General features: G+C 47.4%; 1 protein-coding gene across 1 annotated transcript; it reads right to left on the bottom strand.

The window, feature by feature from the left end:
• Positions 1-279: 279 nt before the first annotated feature.
• Positions 280-16,374, bottom strand: FADS2 (fatty acid desaturase 2). The gene is given in 13 exon segments (XM_050335225.1): positions 280-2,105; positions 3,200-3,325; positions 4,108-4,187; positions 4,974-5,070; positions 5,968-6,065; positions 6,231-6,307; positions 6,599-6,659; positions 8,115-8,240; positions 9,218-9,319; positions 9,750-9,947; positions 11,305-11,415; positions 15,924-15,961; positions 15,964-16,374. Coding segments are annotated over 13 exon segments (1,332 nt in total). The 5' UTR covers positions 16,130-16,374; the 3' UTR covers positions 280-2,053.
• Between the last annotated feature and the right edge of the window lie 7,761 nt (positions 16,375-24,135).

The following is a 24,135-nucleotide window of genomic DNA, read 5'->3' on the forward strand; positions in this document are numbered from 1 at the left end:
TGGTCAGTGGCCCCCAGGAAAGCCAAGCTGCTAAAGCAGAACTATTTACCCAGGCTGAGCTTTGAGCAGTTTCTGCGGGTGCTACAAAGGAAACAGTTTCCCAAGAAGAGAAGAGGGAACAGGGCTAAGGAGGAAAATATTTGCTCTGGAAATAAGAACGGGAGGGGTGGCAAAAAAATGTGGGCTGTCAGAAGAATGAGCTGAATATTTCAGAGCTTGCACTGCTGATCCAACTGTGGCACAGAGAGGGAGATACATTCAAGGAGTCAGGAAGGGATGTACATATTAAGGCAATTTTAATGAGGTTAGCCACGATTCCAGACTAGCCTGTTACTGTCTGTCTGGGAAATTACAGCACCCAGAAGGATGTTGTTGTTTATGATACTAGAAATCAATTTGCTCCAGGTCTGTTTGAGCAGCAGGTACCCTGGGGACAGAAGCTTTTCATCCTGAACATTCCTGGTGATATTCAGGTGGCCGAGAACACCAGAACAAGCCCTTTACAAACTCTAACTACTACTGGGTAGCTCAAGTTGCAATCCTGATGCTGAATTTCCCATCTGTAAGCAAAGATAGAATCTCATTTTATTTTCCAAAGAAGGCAGTGGGGGGGGGGGGGGGGAGTACATTTTTTTTTTTTGAAACGCTGGCCAGGGTCCCAGAGTTGTCTCTGCTCGTGAAGCACCTCGCTGGTTCTGTGGCACATTGTTGGAATTCAAGGAGTTGATAGAGTAGATCCAGTTTCAGAGCTGAGGGCAGTAAGGAGGCATGAAAAGTAACCAGAGTCTCCCTCCTGTGTGTGTTTCCAGTGAGCACTGAGATGGCTGTGGGAGCTGGAGGCTGCTTTTGAAACCACGGCCCTTTGTCATGACCCAGAAGGCACACTGGATTACACCTGATCCAAAGCCCTGGATTTATCTGGGATCAGGTTGCCTGTTACAGGAGCACCTGGATGCCGTTCAGCCACATCTGGTAAGCCATCAGTGCATTTTGGTGATCAGGAGTTGGGCAGAAAACTGAGTTTTAGACAACTTGGGAGAGGGTTCTGCAGAAGCACAGCCCAGTCAGTCCTGATTCCAGAAGGGTTGGGATCAAATGTTTGTGCAGCTCCTCCTTTTGCAGGGAGAGCTCCTTTTCTTCTCTGCTGGTTCCCAAGGGAAGAGTGAACAGTGCCACGGCTCCTGGCCTCTGACAAGCACTTTGGTGCCTGCCAGGCATGTGCAGACAGGCAGAACCCTGTGCTTCTGCAGCCCAGGACAGTGAAAAGCCCATTTGTGGCTCCTCCAGGGCACTGATGAGCAATTAGCAAGTTTTGCTTTTGTGACTTGTTTTGGTCTTTTGTGTCATTTCCTGACAGCCATAATGCTATGCCAGACCTGCTGCTCATTAAAGAGAAAACAGACCCTCTCCTAAAGGGGACATTTTTCTGTTTAAGCCCAAAAAATCTTCTACAAACCCCTGGAAATGGAGGCTGATGCTAAAAATAGGGTTAGGGGTTAGTTGTGCAGGGTGAGTGACACAGCTTGGCCAGAGGGATGCTATGATTAGAGAAGGAAAGGAGGGAGCTGGGCTCTGGGCAGGGCTGGAAGCCCCAGCACAGCCCAGCAGCTGCCGGTCCCATGGGATGTGATTCCTCTTTTACACAAACATGGGAAAGAGGCATGAGCTGACTGGGGGGTCCTTGGCTTGCAAACATTCTCTGAGGCTGAAAAACCCATGTGTGAATCAGGGCATGTGTGGTTTAGGCAAAATTAGAATGGATCTTGTGAAAAAAGAAGGTCAAGGTCGGATATTAATGCCCCTTTTTTTAAACATTCCTCATCATCCTCTCCCAACCTTCCATTTCATGCAATACTGGCGTCGCTTTTCATCCTCTGAAGCACATTTGAAATCTGTCTGGGTTGAACCCGAGGCAGCTGACAAGACAGGAAAGTCCCCTCCGACCGTGCACGTAGATACAGACTGAGATCTGAGAGTAAAAGACACGAGTGTGATCCCCCCCGCTCCCCCCCGTCCCTCCCGGCCACTCACACCTCCCCAGCAAGACTCATGTTCACTTATGGAGATAAGCATCCAGCCACAGGTCACCAGATTTCTTCAGGGACCTGCGGGAAGAGAACGAAGACGAGTTTGTTTGGGTTGTGGATCTCGTCTTTGGTGGGTTTTTTCCTGTAAAGAAGCCTGTCACTGAATTTTAATATCAATCACAGAGAAGGGATCTTAAAGACCATCCAGTTCCAACCCCCTGCCATGGGCAGGGACACCTTCCACCAGCCCAGGTTGCTCAGAGCCCCATCCAACCTGGCTTTGAACACTTCCAGGGCTGGGGCAGCCCCAGCTTCTCTGGGCAACCTGTGCCAGGGCCTGCCCACCCTCCCAGGGAAGGATTTCTCCCTAATATCCAATCTAAATATCTTTCTTTAGTTTAAACCATTCCCCTTGTCCTAGCAAATGTTTTCATTCCCATCAAATATTTTAATTCACCATGAAATTTCCTTGCAGGGCATCATCACCCCTCTGTGTCTGGGGACAAAAGCGGGTTTTGAGCCAGTTTTCGTGTTGTGGCCAAAACCCACTTTAATTTGCCTTTGCTTAGAGTGGTTTGTGCAGGACCTCCCTGGACTGCAGGACGCGTTCTCATGTTCCCTGTCATAAATTATTCCCCTTGGAGAAACTGAGACAGAACCATTAGCACAGAGGCTGCTGACAAGGACTATCAGATCCTCTCCAGCTCTGCCTGCAGGGAACGACAGCCTGTTGCTGCTGGCAGGGCTCACGTGGGACGCAGCACGGGCTGTAACCTGACTCATCCCCCTTTGATTCATCTCACTTTGCAGCCTGGAGATCTGCTGCCAGCTCCCAGAACCAAGAATCACCAGCTGCCAGAGCAGCATTTCAAAAAGGGTGTTTTAAAGAAGCTCCCTGTTAGATCACAGGATCATTAAGGCTGGAAAAGCCCTGTAAGATCATCAAGGCTCCCAGCACTGCTGAGCCACCACTAAACCACGTCCCCAGGTACCACAATCAGGTTAGTAACCCTCTAAATGTTGTGTGTTTGGTATTTTTGATAGCAACAACACACTGACATGGTATCCCTGAAGGGTCTATAGTGCCCTGAATTCTCTGTGCTAGAAAATACAGGATGTGCCATGCCTGTAACCATGAATTGAAGCTGCAGGTGATACCAGCAGGACCTTACCCAACAATGTCTACAAAAGCTTTCCCAAGAGGCTTCTCCTCATATTGGACTCCATACTTGGCACATAATGACTTCACCAAAGGCTTCACCTTCCAGAAATTGTGCCGTGGCATTGTTGGGAACAGGCTGGAATAGAGAGAGAGTGAAAAAACAAACCTGAGGAAACCCTGGAGACAAACCCCAAGGGATGGGCATGTCTGCATCCTCAGGGGGCTCGTTATTAGTGCACAGGCACATCCATGCTTTACAGCCCTCTGTTTCAAGGAGGTTGTGAAAACTGATTCTCCTGCTGTGCCTCAAAGCAAAGCTATGTTCAGGACACAGGGAAAGTCAGTCTGTGCAAAAGGGGATGCTTCAAGTGCAATGTGATGGCAGCAGGAGGGAGAGAACAGCCTCAGTCTGCTCTGATGCCTGCCCATTTCCTTTGGGAATAATTGTTTCTTGCCAAGTTTTATCCCTAGTAACCCCTTTCCCACTCCTGGAAGCTCATGGAAGAGAAGCAGATAAGGAAGGATCTGGGGGCACCTTGCCCTGTGCTGGTCAGTGGACATTTCCTAAGCTGACTTTCAAACATAAAGCTTCACCCCAAAAGCCATCTCTTTTACACTTTGTGTTGTCACTGGCAACAGACTGTCCATATTGCCCTGGTTTTAACACCTATTCTTCTGGAATCTGGTGCCTGGCAGCCCATGCAGTCCCACACACTGTAAAACACTGGAATGCTTTAGGAGAGAGCAGATTCCTGACATGGATACTCAAGTAAGTTCAAGTAGTTTGCTTAGGATTTGAGCCCACAGCTTTTGTAACTGGGAGATACATGATCATAACTCCTAAATAAATGCCAAATTAGAATTGTGAAAGCTGAGGTATTTGGCAGCAAGGCCAAGTGATGCTGGGTCTGTACTCACTGGTGCTCGATCTGGAAATTCAGGTGCCCGGTGAACCAGTCGTTGAAGAAGGACTGCTCGATGTTGCAGGTGGCTGCCATCTGTGGGGGCAAGGAAAGGTGAGGATTAGTGGCCTCTCACCCCAAAATCAGACCAAAGCTCCTCTTGCCTGAGCTGTCAGAATGGAGACACTGTCACGGTGGGGCCACTGGGTGCAGCAAGGGGAGCTTTAATCCTCCTTCAGGGCTTACTGTTGAGTAAACCTGAAGTAAGTCACAGTCCGTGGGTTTGACTGGTGGTAAAGTGGTGTGGCAATCCGAGCCCAGGCTCCTCAATCTCAGCCTCTCCCAATAAAAACCACATGGTTAACAATAGTACCAATGTGAAAAATGGGGCAGGAAAAATGCATGGACACAAAGCCTGCTTTTCCACCCATCTGCTTAATTCCCAGTGTGCCTTACGTGCAAGGTCTGAGCATTCTGACAGTATCTATTAGCTATTCTTGCTATTAATGGTTGTAAAATTAGATACTCTTTCTTAAAATCCTCCTGTACTCTGAACTGGCTGTATTGAGCTCTCCCTCCAGCTTTGATTTTCAGTGAGTCTCTACTGTTTGTATCTATGTGCCAAAATTCAGCACACAGGAGAGCCAAATCACGCTTCTTTAACCTGATACTGCCTCAGATCTGAAGGAACCTTTTGATCAAATGAATTCCTAAATTTTACACTTCCATGTCTTGGCCCAGCACCACTGGCTCTGGGAAGAAGGTCCTTATGGGAGAGGTGATGGGCAGACACCCTGCACTCCACTGGGGGTAGTGGTAACCCAGTCGTAGAGTAAATTCCATTTTGGGGTGAGTTTGGGGTGTTTTTCCCCTCCTGGTTACCTGAGAGCTCAGCCAGTCTCTGTGCTTCTCAGAATCAATTTCCATTGGAATGTGGTTCATCTGGGTGACCCACACGAACCAGTGGCTCTCCAGAAACCTTCAAAGAGAGGAGAAATCCTGACAATTGATACACAGGTGGGGACATCAGCTGGGGTTTACAGGGAACATCAGGAGAGGAGGATATCCTCCTGCCAGAAGGAGATTTCTCTGAGGTATTGAGGTAAATTGCTCTCTCAGAACCACTCCAGGTCTCAGCTCTGCCTCAGGCTTCTTTATTTAGAGTGGCTTTTTTATTGCTTATGGCACAAAATGGCATTTTTGAGCACCTGTGCCACAGTCTGCATAAATGCATTTTTTTTATTCCCTTTAACCAAGAAGTTACTTTACTGTAACTTTATTGTAGTTGCATTAATATAAACTGAGATTTAGATGTATGTTGACAAGGTGTTGCCTGGACTCATCCTCGTTCCAGGATGTTCACCAACCTTGTTTAAGCCTCTAGGCTTGTTTTCTGCAATTTTGCCTTTTTTTTTTTTCTCTTGCACTTTGAGCTTGATGAAAAATTTTTGAAATAAATAATGGGTCAGCTGAGATAAGTTTTTCAGCCTGATTTCAGGCTGGAAGCAGGTACAGAATCACCTCTGGGAAAGGGTGGCCAGAGAAGCCTGGAAGGATCCAGCCATGACCAAAGTGGGAAAAAACGCATAAATATGTTGGGATTGGACAGTGTGTGTGGCAACAGGGAAGGAGGAAAGCGAGGAGAATCCTGGCTGGACCATGGCAGTGCAGGGGAGATGCTGAGCACCAGAACCTCCTGTGCTGCAGGGAGGTGGGATTGGAGACAGCAAGAGGGAAGTGAAGCAGTGGGAATAGCCAAGTGGGAACAGCCAAGATAACACACAGGGAACCTAAAAAAGGGCACAGCAGAGCTGAGACTGGACCTGCCTGGCACTGGAGGGAGGGGAGGGCAGCAGGGATGCCCTTTCTCTCCTACCTGACAAACGTGAGGAGGCACAGGGATCCCAGCAGGCCGTAGAAGGGGATGTATGTGATGAAGTAGCGCAGGTAGTAGCTGATGGCCCAGGCCAGGTCCTGGGGAAGAGAGAAGGCATCAGGCATCCCTTTGCCCATCTGGGATAACGTGTCCTTGCTGGTGATGCTGGGCACAGCGGGTAACCCATCCCTCCCTCTCTGCTCCAGGGTGGTTTCCCAGGGAACAGGCAGACCCCCCAGGGATGGAGGGAAGGTTTCACTCACCGCCCAGAACCTGCGCCTGATCATGGTGGAGATGATTTGGATCTGGAAATACACGGGGATGAGCAGAGGTGGGAAGACTGCAAAAGCAAAGGGAGATGTTTTGGCCGTCAGAGGGGTGGGGAAGGCGTGTGACATGAGCAAGCAGGTGATGTGGGACTGGTCCCAGGGAACTTGGAACACGCTTTTTTTCTTTCCATTTAGTGTCTCCCACGGAGGTGACTCCCAGTCCTGACCCAGGGGCACTCACAGTGGTCCTGAGGAAGGGTGGGATGAGCTGAGATTTAAGGAGTTGCTCTGCTGACACCGTAAAGGCTGGAAGGGTCCACTGGCATTCCAGGAAAAGGGAAAAGTGGAGAGCAGATACTCACTGAGGAAGAAGTACTCGTGCTGGTGGTTGTAAGGCAGGTACTTCAGCTTCTTCTTGCCGTACTGCAGGGCACAGAGGAGAAAGCTCAGCCTTGGATTGTGCCACTCACAGGTAGGAGCAGAGTCTCTGCAATGCTTGATCTACTGGCTGCATAGTCTTGACTGATTTCCCACCACCAGCTAAGAAGTGTTTTGGGATGATTAAATATCACGTCTTTGCAATTGTGTTAAGTGTAAACTCATTTTTAAAGCCTCCTGGCTTGACATTCAGGTAATTTCTATTTCCTTGAGAGCCTGATGGCATTTTAATGCACTTCTCCACCTTCTGCCCTGCCTGTGGCCATGATGAAATCTGCCAGCACCCCCATCATTCCTGATATAAATGTGATAGGCATAAAGCCTGACTTTTTGGAAGTCACTGCACGGAATGTCTGTGCCAGGCAACAATCCTTGTGTAGTTTTCCACGCAAAACAGAAGCACCAAGTCTGCAAACTTCACCTCCTTGGTGAAGTATATCTAAAGCTATAGAGAAATGTCTTTTTGGAGCTCCAGGATTGCTCCCACCAGGAGCCTGGAGAACATGGATTGCTGTGAACTTGCATTATTGCTCCCAGCACAACAACTTCCCAATGACCATCTACCAGTGCCTGTCCCCCCTACATGTCTCTGGAGTTACTTTCTTAATAGTATAAAAGCTGGCTGAGAAACTATTTTTAATGTTGCATTTCTGTGTTGTCTTTGCTGCAGATGCTTCTTTGTTTATTTTCTTTGTTTATTTTCTTCAGGTTTTTTTGTTGTTGTTTGTAAACCAGAAATCCTCGTTCCATTGTGGAAAAAGACAAAGGGTGGTACATGGTTTAAGTCTTTGTGTGGGTTTTTATAAGTAGACAGTAAATATTTTGGCTCTGGAGGAATAGACTGAATTAAAATCACTTAATGTAGCCTGTTCATTCATGTGCAGTGTGTCAGTTAATGTAAAAAACTGAGAAAATATTCTTATGCAAACAATATCCCTTCAACTGCTTCTGTGGAGAGGACCTCGTGCAGATCGTCTGGGGCACAGTTGGGTTGACTAATGCTGGAAGATATTTGCTATGGAAATGGAAAATCAGCTTTGAAATGCTCTTTATGGAGCACTGAGGAACACCCTTTCCCCCTCGTGCTGATATTTCAAGCCAGCAGGATGAAGTTGCCTTTAAGGCTTTCTGCTCTCTTTCCAACCCCATCTGCATTGTTTTTCCCAAGAAACCCCAAAATGCTTTCTCCTGTGGATAGGAGATGGCCAGGGAACTATTAGTCAACCCTGCTCTTCAGCCCAAGGGTTGGGGAGGGTGTGATGGCCAAACTCCCGTCAGACAGATGAAATCCCTGGATTAAACATTTCCTTTCTAGCATTCCTGGAAGTCTTGACTGTGCAAGTCATGTGTACCAGCAGAAGCCAATTCCTGGATTTGCACAATCATTGCCTGAAGCCCTTTTAGGCAGTAGTTTTCCATGTTTTACCCACTTTTCCTTACCTCGACAGGCTGTGTATCTCCAAGGACAAAAATGTGCAGCATGTTCACATCTGGGTCCTTCTGGAATATGTTGGGCTTGGCGTGGTGCTGGAAGTGCCGGTGGTTCCACCAGTTTGCAGAGGCACCCTGGGCAGACACAAGGACAAGGGATTCATCCATGGGAAGCTCCACCTCCTCCAAGGGTAGGATTGCCCAACCATTTATATAAACTAAACCAGTGCAGCTCAGATCACGTTATCAAAACGTTGTTTGCTTTTGGAATAGCAGCAAGCAGGGAGTGGCTGAGCTGTTGGTTGCTACGAGACTGCTGGTTCCAGAGGGATGGTTCATCCTCACTGAGGATCATCCATATTGAAAGACAGGGAATAAATACACTCTCAGTGAGTTCCATGCCACTGTGTCTTCCCACACAGAATGATTTGGGTTGGAAGGGACCTTAAAGACCATCCAGTTCCAAATCCCTGCCATGGGCAGGGACACCTTCCACTAGGCCAGGTTGCTCCAAGCCCTGTCCAGCCTGGCCTTGAACACTTCCAGGGATGGATAGAATCATTCAGGTCCTGTAAAATCATCAAATCCAAGCATCAACTAACACTAACCAAATCCTCCACTAAACCCTCTTGCTGCCTTGCCAGTTATTATCCTTGTTTGCCTCCTCTGCCTGTGAGGCACAAAGTGGGTTTGGGAGAACGGTGCCTGCTGCACGTGGATGAAATGCCTGGATAGCACTGGACTTTACACAGGATAGAAATCCTGGAGACATCTGGAATGGGTGGGATGTAGCAGGATGGGATGTTTGAAAGATATTATTCCTTACTGGAGTGCATGGCAAAAATATGGATATAAAAATTATGTAATTTATAAAGCTTTGTCCTCAGCTGGTATAAACTGTAGTGGTTCCGCTGGAGCTTGTGGAATTACTGACTCAGCTATGAATACAATCTCTTATCTCTTCTGCAGAACAGCTCCATGTACAATGGTCACAAAGTTCTTTGTGCTTCTGCTCACTTTGGGAAGGTTTAGTGCTGCTCTTTCCTACCCTGACACGGCCAAAGTGACCCCCAGGTGTTTCTACAGAGCCCTGGTTCCACAGTGTCCTTTACCTTCAGGTGTCCAATGACAAACTTGTGGACGATGTGGTTCCAGGAAGATTTCTTAAAGACAGACAGGTGTCCAAAATCATGTTGCAGCCACCCTGCCTGGGCCTGGGATGAAGGGAAATCAAACAGTTAGGAAGCTGTTTGGAATGAGAGTGAAGCATGAAAGAAACAGAGACGGAAGGCACATTGTGAGTGTGAGGAAGAGAGGGAATTAACTGAGTGAGGAGGTGAAGATCTCAGGAGAGGAACATTAAATCATGGAATCATTCAGGTTGGAAAAGACCCTTAGGGTCATGAACCCAACCGTAAACATGACAGTGCCAAATCCACCAAGATGTGGAAGGAAAAGAGAAAGGTGAGAAAAATGCGTGAGCCACAATCAGGAGGCACCACAGTGGCAGGTGAGTTGGGAGTGTTTTTCACTGGTGTGAGTGTTTTGCTCTGGTAAGTAATGTAATATGAAAAGTTCAGCACACACTGTCCTTCTCCTGAGTGATTTGTGCTGCCAGCGTGCTCCATCCCTACGAGCTCTCACCTGGGAAGTTGTAAGGATGCAGGCCAGGATGAGGGTTGTGATCCAGCCAGTACCAAAGTATGAAACCATCAGCCAGGCCAACACTTCCATTGCAATAATGTGGCCCAAGTAAAGAGAGAAGAACAAAGGGCTTGCTCTGAACAATTTCATGTCCTCTGCAGTCTTCCTCAGGGTCCGGAAATCCTCCACCAGCTGGGACTGCAGGAGACAGGCAAGAGCAGTGTGAGGCTTTGGAGGGAATCTGAACGAGCTGAAGGATGACTCCCATGCTAAGGACCCTGCAGTGCTTGGCTACTCCAGGAGTAAAGGACCTGCCTCCATATTCACCTCATTTTCCAGCTTTTCACAGCACTTCCCTATAAATAAACATCCTGGCTGGTCTGAGCCCACATCCTGACCTTTTGCACCTTGAGCCAGCAGAGTAATTCAAGCCTCCTGCTGTGGATCAGCAGCACGACCTGGCTCTGTCAAGAGTCATATCACCTGCTGACTCCTGCCTGAATGAGCTTCCCAAGCACTGAAGAGAAGCTGGAGAAAGAGAGAATCCAGTGCTACTGTGCAGAATTCCAGAGCTCTGATGATGAGCATCCAGTATCGGCGCCACCGTCGTCTATTCAAGCTGTGGGGTCGTGCCGTGCACTCACCCATGAGGAGCGTCCCTGGGTCACTGGGGGTCACTGCTGGCTCCTCTATTGTGAGTGACACAGATCTATCATAATCATGGCCAGCCACAAACAGCGGGGCAGGATTGGGTTTCGTGGCAGGAGCCAGGCGTGCCACGCTCCGGGCCTGAATTATGGATGAGCAGTCTGGCAGGCGAGCAGAGCTGCCCTGGGGGTGGTGAGTGGGTGGGAAGGGTGCTTAGTGGGTTGCTCCTCCTTAGCACAGCCACCAGAATGAGACATCTGGGTCACCTGTGCTCACGCCATGCATGGCACAGTGTGTGCTCCCCAGAGCTCTGCTGGCACCGCGCTCTGCAGGGTAAGCCAGCAGGAGTCTCAAAGAGGCATTTCCCTGGGATTAATGTGTCCAAGGGAACTGCAGAGCAAACAGGGAAAGAGATTCAGGTCTTGCTGAGGTGCTGAACACCTGTCTGGAAGCCTATTCAGACTTCTTTGCCTACTCCTGTCCTTGCCCCACAGCAGGCAGGTGGTGACGTGTTTTAGAGCTTGTCACCAGAGAAGGAACGGCAGAAGGGACCCCAGTCACCAGAGCTGCTGCACATTTCCCTTTCCACACGTCTCAGTTCCAATTTCCCTTCAGGATGGGATCAGGCCAGCCTAGAAACCAGCTGCTGGTGGCTCTGTGGCAAAGGAAAGGCTAGCACAGACAGTCTGAACCTGTCGCCCCACTGCCACGAGCATTTAAATCTGTATTGGGATGTGCACGTTGCCATGTGGAGATGTTTAGTTACTGAGAATTTTCCTCCCTTTCTGGAGCTGCCTGTAGGGAAGAGACCTTTACAATCTCCCTGCTTCTGACCTGGAGAACACCCCAAGAGGAAAAAATGGTGGGAATACCCACCATGAACCCCAGATCAGAAACAAATACTCACGTTTTTACCTCGGTCCTGGCTGGGCTCCCCTGGAGCAAGTTCTCCAATAAGCAACGGCTTGAGAAACTTTTGCACCAAGGTGGGATTGATATGGAAAGCCTGGAATGCATCCTGGAGTGGAAACAGGAGTAACTGTGAGATCAAAAAGTAAAATGTGCCTTCTATGTGCTGTATCATTCCCATCCACTTCCAGCAGCTGTGCCCCCCATGTACCTGTGAAAGAGGGGCAGGAGGTGACCTCCACCTCTGGGATCACTGTTTGGGGCTTTAATTCCACTTTAAATCCAAAATGGATTTGCTTCCCCATTCTCAAGGGAATGGCGAGACCTGGGAAGTTATCCAGCCATATGGTGAAAGGCACCTCAAGAAATGTTTTCTAAGCAACTAAATACTTAAACCCTGTTAATTCCCTTAGAAGGTAGGCAGGGAGGAATTTGTGCAAATCCCTACTAGGATATAAATACCCTTGGAAAGTCTGATGCTGGGGAGGGGTTGACTGTGGTGACTGAACCTCGATGTAACTGCAAATACAAAAAATACCAAAAATACAAAAAAAAACCCCAAAATACAAAAGTATTACTTGGTGCAGATCCTGTAGATCCCAGCAGTAAAACAGCTGAGGAAAACTGGTGACTTTTTATTTTGGAGCTGGCCCTTTCTCTTTTTATTCTGTAAGATGAGTAACTGAGAGCTCCCTTAACTCTTCTTTATTCTAGAACCATATTCTGGACATATTGGCTGTTCTATCTCCCTGCAAGTCTTAGAGAGGAACCCAACCATGCTAAGCAGGTTAGAAATCTTAAAATTATTAGAGTTATCAATACATGTGATGAGATTTCTTGTCATTTCTCCTGTATGTTTTCTGTTCAGTTCTGTTCAGTCTGAAATGTTGGGTGCATTTCACTGAAGTCTCCATAATACTTGTTAATAGACATAAATTATGTTAAGTTTCAGCAACAGAATCTAACTGAGGGATGAAACTCAGTATTGATGAAACCTGTGAGATAGTCTTATCCTACATACTCCTGTGGCTGGAAAAACAGGAAATCAATTGTAATATGATTTTTCTTATATATTTTCAAGACTTCTTCTAATATGGAAGAATAATGCCTTGTTGGTAGAGTTGATTTGATCCTGGAATTCATGAGTTTACCCAACTCTTCTTTTTTTCTACTCCTTTCCCTTCCCACAGGTTTTTGTCTACCTGTATCCTACAGGTGCCTTATGGGAGCATATATTTGATGTCAGAGATCTTGCCCACTCCTCCTTTCACAAGCCAAGGCTTAAATTGTGACCCAAAGACAATGTTAGGGACAGAAAGCTGACAAAGATCAGAAACCCTTATTGTGCCCTTGCCCTTTCCTTACTGCACAGAATTAACTCCTGGGATTCACCCAGGAGAGCTGTAAAGATTATAGCTCCATGAAGTGCTAAGACCAGTAAGGAAAAAAAAAAGAGTTGAAACCAGGAGTCAGGAGTCCTGTGTTTCAGCCTTTCCACCTTTGTCCCATTGCCTAACAATTACAGGGGCCAGCTCGGTCTCCTTCCTGGCTCTGAAGAGCAAGGGCAGAGTGGAAAGCTGACCCTCCTGGGAGCTGACCTCCATCACAAGCCCTCAGCCCCAAAGTCCACCAAAATCAATAGGAACTTTCACCTGATTCCAAGGCTTTGGGTTGACCTTTGAAATAATACTCTGACCACAGAAATTGTGCTGTGGAAGGTAATGTTTGTGTGTGTATATATATATATATATATGCATACATGTAAACAGGTACTGCAGCATTTTCAGCTCTTGGACCCACAAATATGTCACTGACTTGTTAACTCTGGTTGCTGGTTCCCTTCTCTGGAACAATTTTCAGATGATGTGAAAGAGGAAGGAAGAGCAGAATGAGTGGGGGAGTGAAGAGCTGACTGTACCAACTGCAAGGCTGTGCAATTTTGAGGGAAAAAAAGGGGAAGAAGGGGAAAGAGTGAACATGTAAGAAGAGAGGTGAGTCAATATTATTTAAACTAATGGGAAAATAAAGTCTTTGGAAGTCTGACTGGGTGCTGCCTGTCACTGTGCTGGAAATCCTGCTGGTTTGTGTTGTATTAATTTAGGTGTATTAATACACCTATAAGGTATTTTTGTCTACCTGGGGCTTCCCTGCCAGTAGCAAGTTTTCTAAACATGCCTAGAAATGCTCTGTCTTGCCTTTTCCAGGGCCTTTTCCTTTTTCTGCCTCTGAACTGAATAGTTTACTTCTTTCTGGGTGGGATGAAAGGTAAGGGTTGGAACTGGTCAGAAATGCAAATGTGAATGTCAGAATACGTTGTTGATCAACAAGAAATGTTTTTATTAGCTATATGTCACGTATCTCCTTTATTAATGCATCCTGAATATAAGATAGTACCTGAATTTTGGGATTGTCCTCGATCCTGTACCACAGGAGATAAAAAGCAAAAGGCAAAAGATAGTCTTTGGGAAGTGCTGTGGGATTTGGCACTTGACTCTCCAACTTTGTGCTCTACTGACCAAATAAGCTTAAGTGTCTTGCAGGATATGGGCAAGTGGGATTTATTCCAGCTGCTTTTGGTGAAAAAAAGCTTTCTATAATCGAGGTATGGACATTTGAAGTGCTTAGAGCATCAGCACAAGGGTGTTCTGTCACATCCTTGAACATCCTGAAACAGAGACACTGCAGGGTGTCCCTGCCTCCCTGCTCCGTGCATGAGGTGACACCAGAACAGGTTGTCCCAGACTAATGTGTTGTGTTAAAGTGTGGCCTAAAAGTCATAGAATAGATTAAAAATCACCTCATTCCATCCCCCACCTTCCACTACTCCAGGATGCTCCAAGCACCTTCCAACAACCCATGCTTGAACACTCTGGGGATGGGGCAGCCACAGCTTACCTGAGCGATCCATCCCAGAGCCTCCCCATCCTCAGAGGGGAGGATTTCTTCCCAAAATCTCGGTCTAAACCCACCCTTTGTCAGTGTGAAGCCATTCCTCCTCGTCCTGGCACTCCCTGCCAACTGCACTTGTTGCTAAGGAGAACCTGAGACAGATGGAAGCCGTGTACAAAACAGGGATGTAAACATGGGAATTTTTATTATTGCCTTTTCCTCTTCCTAAACTCTCTCAGCTGTGATACCTTGCAACACAGAACAAAACTTGTCAGATGAAGCCTCGACAGAGTCAAGGCCAAGCCTTTCTCACCCTGAATGAGAGGATTTTTTGGCACTAAACTGTTATTCACCACAGGGAAGCTGGCAAACTGATGCCAATCCTGCTTTAGGTCTCAGAGTGGTGATTTAACAATTTTAGAGCATTTTTAAGACTTCATGGCGTGAGATACAGGAAGAGTGGGAAGGTGGGTGGGGAGGTGGAAGGGGGACCAGCAATCCTAGAATCACCGACCTGTATTTCAGCCTCCCTTTTAAGGAATCCAGACAAATGCAATAGCTGATGCTTTTTGGTTTCTCATGGAGATTTTGGAGTTAAATTCTTGGGGATAGGAGTCAAAATTCCTCCAGTTTCACCAACTCTGTGTTTAGGCACAGAAAGTAAAACCTAGCCCATCTTTTTGAGGGGGAAAGCTATTCATTCAGAGGATTTACTGGAAAGGGACAGGAATGCCACAATGTAGCTCAGTGTTTCAAGGAAAAGAATGGAAAAATAACCATGAAATGCAAGGAAATGGGGACTGATGGAAAGGGAAGGTTAGTGGTTCTACCAAATAATTTTGTCATACATGGAACCTCCTCCTTGTTAAGGTGTCAGGGGCTATGGGAGACCAACAGTTAATGTTGCTGCTTGGTCTCTGCACATTTTGGGAAAAGCTCTGAGGCAGTTTGGATTCTATTAACGTGCCCTAAGGCGAGAACACACTCTCTGGATGCACTTCTGAGGAAGGTGGTTTTGAGGGAAACTCCAGACAGCAAACAATTTATTTCTAATTTGTTCCTTTGTCAAGGTCGGGGTTTTTTTTTTGTTTGGCTTGATTTCTTATTTTTTAAGTTGCTGAAACCTGAGAGGTGGCTGAATCCAGCTCGGGAGCAGCTGGAGCAGCAGCAAATGGTTTGCATTTTTTTTGCTTTTTTTTTTTCCCTTTTCTGTAGCAACCTGTAACTAAATTCTCTGGAGAATTCTCTCCTGGGGAAAAAAATGCTAAAAAGCTCCTTGTTTTAAAGCCTCAAGCTCACCCTCCTCACAGAAGCAACTTTGAGACCCAGCCTGGCCTCTCCTTAACCCTTCCCGTGCTTGGCTGTGTGACTCTGCATGTCAGACACGCTGGAAAAGGGGAAGATTTGGGACACTTCGCCCCTGGATTCAGAGCTGCAGGCACAGCCACGAACAAGAGACAAAGGCAAACCATCAGGATTTAAGCAGAGCCCAGCAATCTCTAGGTGCGGATTGCCGAGGTTCCGGGGAGCTGCATCCATTTGGACCAAGCTTTTCGCTCCTCCAAGCAGCGAAAGGGCTGAGCTGGATGTCCAGCAGGTGGTAGGGAGATGGGGAGAGGGAAGAGGTCGGCAGCCGGCTCCCTTCAGACCCAGCAGGGAGGGAAGGAGCTGTCAGAGGATGCTGCTGGAGCCGAGAGAGCCGCGGGGGTCGGTGCGGAGGGTCCTTACCGTGGCATCTTCTCCGGCGCAGTGGCTGATCACTCGCTGCCCCCCGGGTGCCTGTTTGCCCACTTGGTGACATTATAAACCTTTCGTTCTATCACCAGCCACTTGTCCGTCCTCAGGTTGTGCTTCTGGATCTCCTCCCAGGTGTAGAAGCGGATCTGCGCCGCCGGCTCCCCCGAATCGCCCCCTTGCTCGCCCCCTTTCCCCATGGGGCCGCTCGGTTCTTCTTGCCCAAAGGGGGAGGTGGTTGGGGGGAACCTGTCCCTGCGCTTCTTAGGGATGCGCCGGAGGGGAAGGGCTTTCCTTGCGGGATTTAACTCAGCTGATGCCCTGCTCTCCCCCTTCGCCTTCGCTCATGTCCTCCCTTCTCTTTGTCTCTCGTTTCCCAGCCCTTGGAACCTCTCCGCCTGCTCGGAAGTGCCCCCTAGGCTGGCTGTCCCCGCACTGGTGCACTTTCTCCTCGCACATAGCCCTGTTTTGTGGGAAGCTCGGCCCCTTCCAACCCCCGCCCCCGCACTCCTCCCCTCAGGTATCCTCCTCCTTCCCCCCGGCTGCCACCATCCTCCTCCTCCTCCCCCCCAGGCATCCTCCCACCCTCGGCATCCTCCCCCCTCCAGCATCCTCCTTCCACCCCCTTCCGCGGCATCTCCCTCCTTTTCCAGGGCATCCTCCCCCCTGCAGCATCCCCCCCCGGCCCGTGCCGGCGGGTTTCCCGGCGGGATCAGCCGAGCCCCAGCGCCAATCCCGGCCGTGCCGCCGCCCTCCCCCTCCCGGCCATTGGCCCTGCCCGATCTTTCGAAGCCGGGGCCGGGACCGCCCGCCCGGGGCCGGGGGCAGGAGGGACCAGGACCCCCCCTCCTCCTCCTCCTCCGCTTCGCTCTGGGCTTCGTGTCCTCGAGATTTTTTACTCCTGCTTTAAAGAGCTGCACCCACTTCCCCCCCATTGTTTATATTTTATATTTTATTGTTTTGTTTTTTCCTTTCCTCCTTTTCCTCTTTATTTGTTTGTTTTTAACTGCCTTCCCCTCCCTTTCCCCCTTACCCTCCCTTTTCTCCCCCTCCCCATTCCCCCATTTATCCCCTCTTTTCCTTCCTTTTCCCTCTTTTACCCCTTTCCCCATTCCTCCCCTTTCTCCTATTTCCCCTCCTTTCTCCCCCTCTTCTCCCCCTTTTCCCTCCCCTTATCCCTATCTTTTTCCCCTTTCCCCCTCTTACCCCTCTCTTTCTCCCCTCATTTTCCCCCTCCTTTTCTCCCATTTCCCTCCCTTCCCCCCTTTTCACTCTTTCCCCCTTTCTCTGTCTCCCTCCCCCCTTTAGCCTCCCTCTTTTCCCCCTTCTCCTCTTTGCCCCCTTTCCCCCCTTTTTTATTCCTTCCTCCCTTTATCCCTTCTCCCTTTTCCCCACTTCCCCCTTTTCCCCTTTTCCCCTTTCCCCCCTTCTTCTCCTTTTTACCCTTTTTTGCCTTTTAAAACATTTTGACCCTTTTTAACCATTTCCCTCCTTTTCATCCTTTTTTTTACCCCCCTTTTCCCCCTTTGTCTCTCTTTTTTTTCCCCTCCAGACTTCTCACCTCCCTTTTTACTGTCAGGCTTGAAAAGGTGTTGCAATTCTGCCTGAAATTACCATTGTTTTGCTCTATTTTTGCCATCCTGCCACTGAGGCTGCCAGACTCCACAACTTCCTCATGTCAAAAAGAGAGCTGGTTGATCTCAGCCAGTTTTCCTGCCTAGGGCCAGGATTTTATGAACAGGTGGGACAATGCCATCTTTTCCTTGCCGTGGGGCACTTCATTCTATCCAATCCCTGTCGTCACATTACACAAGGTGTTGTGGTGCAAGAGCAGGAACAACTCACAGCACTTTCCCTGCTGCTTTTTTTCACATCTGAGGGTTTCTGGGGCCATTTTTCAGGGCCAGGCAGCTGTGACCCCCAGCTTTCCTGGAGATAGGGATCTTTTCTGGAGATTATTTTCCGTGAATAAATGGAAAGATTATTAATCTTTTCTGTAGTGGCACTGTCTGGGTCAGAGCAGGAGAAGGAATCTACCATAGAATCACAGGGTTTGGGCTGGAAGGACCTTAAAAATCATCCAGTTTCAACCCCCTGCCATGGGCAGGGACACCTTCCACCAGCCCAGGTTGCTCCAAGCCCTGTCCAACCTGACCTTGAACACTTCCAGGGATGGGGCAGCCCCAGCTTCTCTGGGAAACCTGTGCCAGGGCCTGCCCACCCTCACAGAGAAGAATTTCTCCCTAATACCCAATCTAAACATATTTCTTTAGTTTAAACCATTCCCCTTGTCCTAGCAGATGTTTTAATTTCACATCAAATATTTTAATTCACAATGAAATTTGCTTTTTAGCCAACTCCCACACCTCAGTGCTGAAGGGAAGCATAGAATGAGACCAGTGAAAGCACAAAGTGCCTCCAGTCCTGGTGCTGTTGTCCAGCCCAAGCCATGGTTTGGAGCAGGCACAGGCAAGGGATATTCTGGTTTTCCCTGCTGCCATTAGCCTGGAGGAGCTGACAACCTAAACCTAAAAATCTAAAAATCCAACAATCTAAATCTAAAAATTTCTCGTTCCTCTCCATTTCTCCGTCTATTCCCCCTACTCAGGCAACAGGAACAGAGATCAAAGGGAGAGAACAAAAACTTCCACAGCAGTGAGAACCACTCTGTGCTGCCTTTGTGCCAAGCCCTGCTATAGCTTTCCTCTGTTTCTGCCTGGTGTTAGTGCTACAGGAGGATGTCAGCCTATTAAAGAGTCTTTTGCTGTGGTGTGGGGTGAGGAAAGTCAGAAATGAAAGGAATGTTTTCCTAAGACTTGCTAGTTCTATTTAGTTTGGTTCAAAATAGCCCTCTGACCAGGATCATACTAAATTACAGGGAGACGTTGCATTAAGGTGGACCTGAAACTCATTGTTTGTGATGTGGGGAAAGTTTGCTGTGACACTTGCCGAGTTCTTTGAATTTTGGGATCGTAGTCCTGGATAGGCACAATCAATGAATTCCAGTGATTTTCCTGGTAACAGCAGTTGGAAATCTGGATCTCTAGTTCGTGTGACTGTGCTGAGAGGGACCATGGCCCTCCCTGAGACAGGAGGTTGTGCTTTAGCCCTCAGAGGTCCTTTGCAAACCACATTGCATTGTAATTCCATATAGAAGAAGATTGTAAAGCTGAAGAGCATGGAGATGTCTGAGAGGATGGAGAGGCCCAGTGGGCAACAGAGAAAGGAATGATTTAAAGTGACAGAAGGTGGGTTTAGGTTGGCTATTGGAAAGAAATTCTTCCCTGGCAGGGTGGTGAGGCCCTGGCACAGGTTTTCCAGAGCAACTGTAGGTGCTTCATCCCTGGAAGTGTTCAAAGCCAGGTTAGATGGGGCTTGGAGCAACCTGGGCTGGTGGAAGGTGTCCCTGCCCATGGCAGGGAAGTTGGAATGAGATGAGGTTTAAGGTTCCTTCCAACCCAAACCATGCTGTGACTCTGTGTTGATCCTGTAAAATGATCTGAAAACTAGGTTGGTACATTTTGGACACGACTCTTTTCCCTGTAGATGGTCATAGAAGAAGGGTCAGCACCCAGAACTCCTCATCTGGATGTCTCCCATGAATAATTGTTCAATAACTTCGTGGCAAGTCAGAGAAAGGTGCCTATAAAATAATCCCCATCGCTCTCATCCTCCAGCAGCACAGCCAGCCAGGCTGTCAGGCTTCAGGCAGCACTTGTTCCCAGTTTTCTTTGGCTCCTGGGACACAAAGCAGCCCGGGCAGTGAGAGAACAGGCTCTGCTCTCTGGCCAAGTAGGTGAAAGGCTGCAGTGGCTGCAGTGTGGCTTGAACAGCACAAAGAGCTGCTGTGAGGGACATGAAAGCCCTGAGTTTAACCAAATAGTCACGAGACTGGGACAAAAAAAAGGTGAGAAACACGAAAGGAAAGAAAATGTGGAAGAGGGGATGCAGAGGAGTGTGAAGTGGAGGGAGGATTCCTCTTTGCATGGAGCACATGCGGAAGGGGTTTGTCTGCTCCTCAGGGTGATGGAGAAGTACATAAGCTAATGAGTAAGCCAAGGATATCCTGCTGGGTTAGACTGGAATGGAAAAAAAAAACCAGGAGAAATTTGTAGTTCGGATATCTTTACACTGTGTCATGCACTGGTTTAAGGTAAAAGAAATGGAAACCCTCAGGAAAACTTTTTTAAAATGTAGTATAAAATGACATTTTGTGTGTTTGTTGTCTCATCCCTTTACTGAGTTTTACATAGGAGTTGGTAAGACCAGGTAAGTTTCTTTTAATTTGGTTTTTAGAAAGGACTGAGGTCTCCATTAACAGCTGGTTGATTTTGACACCAGCACTCAGCCTGGCACCAGCACCTGGAAATGCCCTGTAGCTGTGCAGTAGTCCCCATGGATGCAGGGGAAATCCTCCTTTTTCCCCAGTTTAAAGTATGAGATCCATCACTTGGTACAGATAGATCCATCACTCGGTATGGATAGATCCATGGCATGTGGTGGGAGAAGGAGGGAGCAGGAGAGGACATGGGAGCAGGTATGTGAAGAGGAAAAATGGGATGGGCTAAGGCAGAAAGTGGAAACTGAGCATACTGGGAGAAAAATAGCGTGAGGACCAGATTTAGCTGCATCTTTAGATTTTGAGATACCTTTAGCTACTCTGCCAAGGAAAAATACATGTAAGGAGAGAAAGGATCTCATGTTTTCCCTCCCTGTCATTAGAAGGAAGGGCTGAGGAGCTCTGAACTGGGTGAATAATAAATTCAAACATAGTGGAAAACAGCTCAGTCCCATCCTAGCTAGGCTGGGGAATGGGATGCTGGAACGTGGAGCCTGAGGTGAGAGAATCAGTGGTTAGGCAGGGATGCTGCAGCTGTCAGTGTATTTAAAACTAAGACCAAAAGCTATCTTAGATGTGTTGATATTTTACACTCTGACATATTCCAGAGTTGATGGCACTTTTTCCAGTCCTGGGAGCTGAGTAACTTCACAAGGGAAACAACCAGCAAAGAAACAGAAATCCCCATTGTGCCCTGGCTGGCAGGGGTTCCACATTCTGCAGTGGATCTTGGGCTGGCAGGGGGATTATCAGGGTCAGGGCACAAACTGCTCTGGCTGCCAAGGAAGCAGGGGACAGAACCACACTGCTGGAGCACAGAAAGCAGCAGACACTGCAAGGCCCCACCAGGACAGGAATAAGGAGGGAAATGCTCTGTTCTGGTGCTGCCTCACAGTAGAATCTCATTTGTAATAATTTCTAATGAAAACAACTGATGTTCTCCTGTTATCATCAGATTATTTCCTTTTCTCCTTATTCAGATTTTGCTTTTTAATGTATAAAAGTCTAAACAATTACTTCCTCACTCCCTCAGCTCCTAATCTGAATTTACTTCTTCTGAAGGACAAAAAAATAAGCTTATTTTTATCTCATCCCTTACATATTCCTGGTTGCTTTCTCTGGCAAGATGTAAACAGCTCCCAAATCCCAATCTTCCTCCTCCTGTAATCCACACTATAATATATTAATTCTTTCCCTTTGGCGTGTTTATTTTTTGCATTTAAATTTTAACAATCAGTTGTTAGGGCAGAGAATCGATCAAATACTTCATCAAGTTAATATGGGCTGAAGATACATCATTTTTGTGCAAAATCAAGAACTTGTTGCTGGTATAAAGTGTTAGCAATCCAAACAAAGAGTTCTAGGTACAATACTAACTCATTTAGGCCAAATTGTCCAATTATTACAGCTCATTCCCAGTAATACAACAAGAATAGAGGAAATACTTCAAGTTTCTCTCCCTTATTCTGATGTTAGAGTAGTCCTTCCAGTGGATCCTCAGCCTGGTGCAGGAGTGGTGTCACAGTGAGCTGTCAAGAGCTTCAAACTCTTCTCTGATAGGAGTACAATGATAAAACTGGTGTTTCCCTCCTGCATTTGCTTCATCAGCATGGCTGTTTTAATTGCACTGATGGCAGCAGCTTGTAAATCACACCACCACAGTTCCCATGGGCTCGGCATCTTCAGCTTTTCTTGGGCTGAACCAAAGCCAAGGACTGATTCTTCTTTTAGACTTTGCTCTTTTAAAATGTATTTCAGCATTTATTAGTTTTCCTTTAAATTTTCTTGTGGTTTCAGACCTGACCATCCACTATTCTAACTCATTTTCCCTGATAGTAACAGAGAGGCTGCTCTCCTTTCAATCCATCTCCTCTTTCCCCGATTACTGGTCTGGTCAACAGATGCCCAAATATTTAGTGATCCCTCATCACCCAGGTGACTTGTGTGTTTTAAAGTATGTTACAGCCACATCATGGCAGTGGCATAAGGAATTTTAATATATTTTCTCCAACTTGTGGTGATTCCCAGCCACCTGAGATGTCAGAAATGATTTGCAGCCAGAGCAGAAGCCTGAATCAAAGCACATCTCTTATCTCCCCTTGGGTTTTGGGCGATCTTTGATGGCCTGGAGAGCTGGGTCACTGCTGGAGCGTGACAGCAGATATGGAGATGGGAGTAGTGGAGGTAAAACAAGGAGTCAGGAAGGTCTGGTTTTGCCAAGTTAATTGTCTTGCAGCAGAGACTGACGGGATGCCAAGAGCCCCAGCTGGATGCTGCATCTGTAACAGCAGCTGGATTTCCCTTGCAGTCTTTATCACAAAGATCCTATTCTTGTCTCTGAGACATCCCACATGGCATATGAGGGGAATAAGGGTGCAGTGGCTCAGTGGCCCTTAAGTTTCCGAAGGTTTAGCTTGTGTAGGAAGATAGAACTTATTTTCTTTTAATGCGTTGTCTAGGAAAAATAAAACTGTCCTTTGTGTCTCTCCCCCAATATTTATGAGGAAAACTCATAAATATCAAATAAATTAAAGACAGTTATTGTTTTGTGCAACAGATAATCAGAAAAAATATGAAATTGAAGTAAGTACTGCACAGTTCTGAATGCCATTTTTATATTTAAAAATATGCTAAGCGTTTATTAATGTGTTTTCTGGTTATGTTGGTGAGACAGTTGACAGCCAACATAAAAAGCAACTTAATTTTTGCTGAGATCAGGAGAGCAGCTTTTCTTTCATGGATGACAGTGAAAATGTGGCACTGCAAAAGGGAGGGAAATAAGTATGTTTGGTCCAGTGTTTTGCAGGGATAGAATTCCAAGATGTGATGTAGCCATCAGGTGATGCTCAGAACACGAAGGGATGCAGCCTGGTGGTTCTTTGTTTCTATGGTTACATTCAACTGGAATTGCTGTAACTAGGTCAGATTGGAAGGTGTGAATGAAAACAAAGAAATTTGGAATCAACAATGAGAGATGGGGGAGAAGACTGGTGCTATTGTGGAAAGGGAGGAGGTAGAGGAATGTGGGGAGAGGCATTTAAGGTACATTTGTAATTCATATGCATGAAGACCCACACAAACGGATTTTTTGCATCATTTGTCTTCTAACACTATTCAATAGTCTGTTGTATGAGGAATCAGCTGCAGGGTTGTTATGTGATAAATACCTGTGATGACACCTTTCCTCCCTCCGGCTGCACATCCAGAAGGAGCAGCCAAATAGAGCCAAAGGAACAGAAGAGGCTGTGGCAGCTGGAAGGAAGAAGTGGGATAGATGGAAGAGAGGAAGGGATTTGCTTCAAGGGGGAAACAAAACTCAGTGTAGGGAAGATGACACATCCTCAGCCCAGAAATAAGGAGAAACAGGTTGTGAAAGTGGTTCAAAAGAAGCAACTCGAGTGTGGGGAAGGGGAACTCCCTGGAAGGAGGTTGTAGCCAGGTGGGGGTCAGTCTCTTCTCCAGGTAACAAGACAGGACAAGAGGAAACGGCCTAAAGTTGCACCAGAGGAGGTTTAGGTTGGATATGAGGGAAAATTGTCAAGGGTTGTCAAACCCTGGGATAGGCTGTCCAGGGCCGTGGTGGAGTCACCTGCAGGGATGCCCTGGAAGGATTTGAAAGCCATGTAGATGTGGCACTTGGGGACATCTTTTCGGTGGTGCCCAGCAACAGAACAAGGAGCAATGGCCATGAACGAAAACACAAGAAGTTTCATCTCAACACGAGGAATAACTTTCCACTGAGGGTGGCAGAGCAGCGGAACAGGCTGTCCAGGGACACTGTGGAATTTCACTCCCTGCAAGGATTCAAACCCCACTGGACGCCTTTCAGTGTCACCCCACTCCAGGTCACTCTGCCTTGGCAGGGAG

This window comes from Myiozetetes cayanensis, unplaced genomic scaffold, assembly GCF_022539395.1.
Source record: "Myiozetetes cayanensis isolate MyiCay16 unplaced genomic scaffold, myiCay2020 scf6-25, whole genome shotgun sequence".
Taxonomy (NCBI): domain Eukaryota; kingdom Metazoa; phylum Chordata; class Aves; order Passeriformes; family Tyrannidae; genus Myiozetetes; species Myiozetetes cayanensis.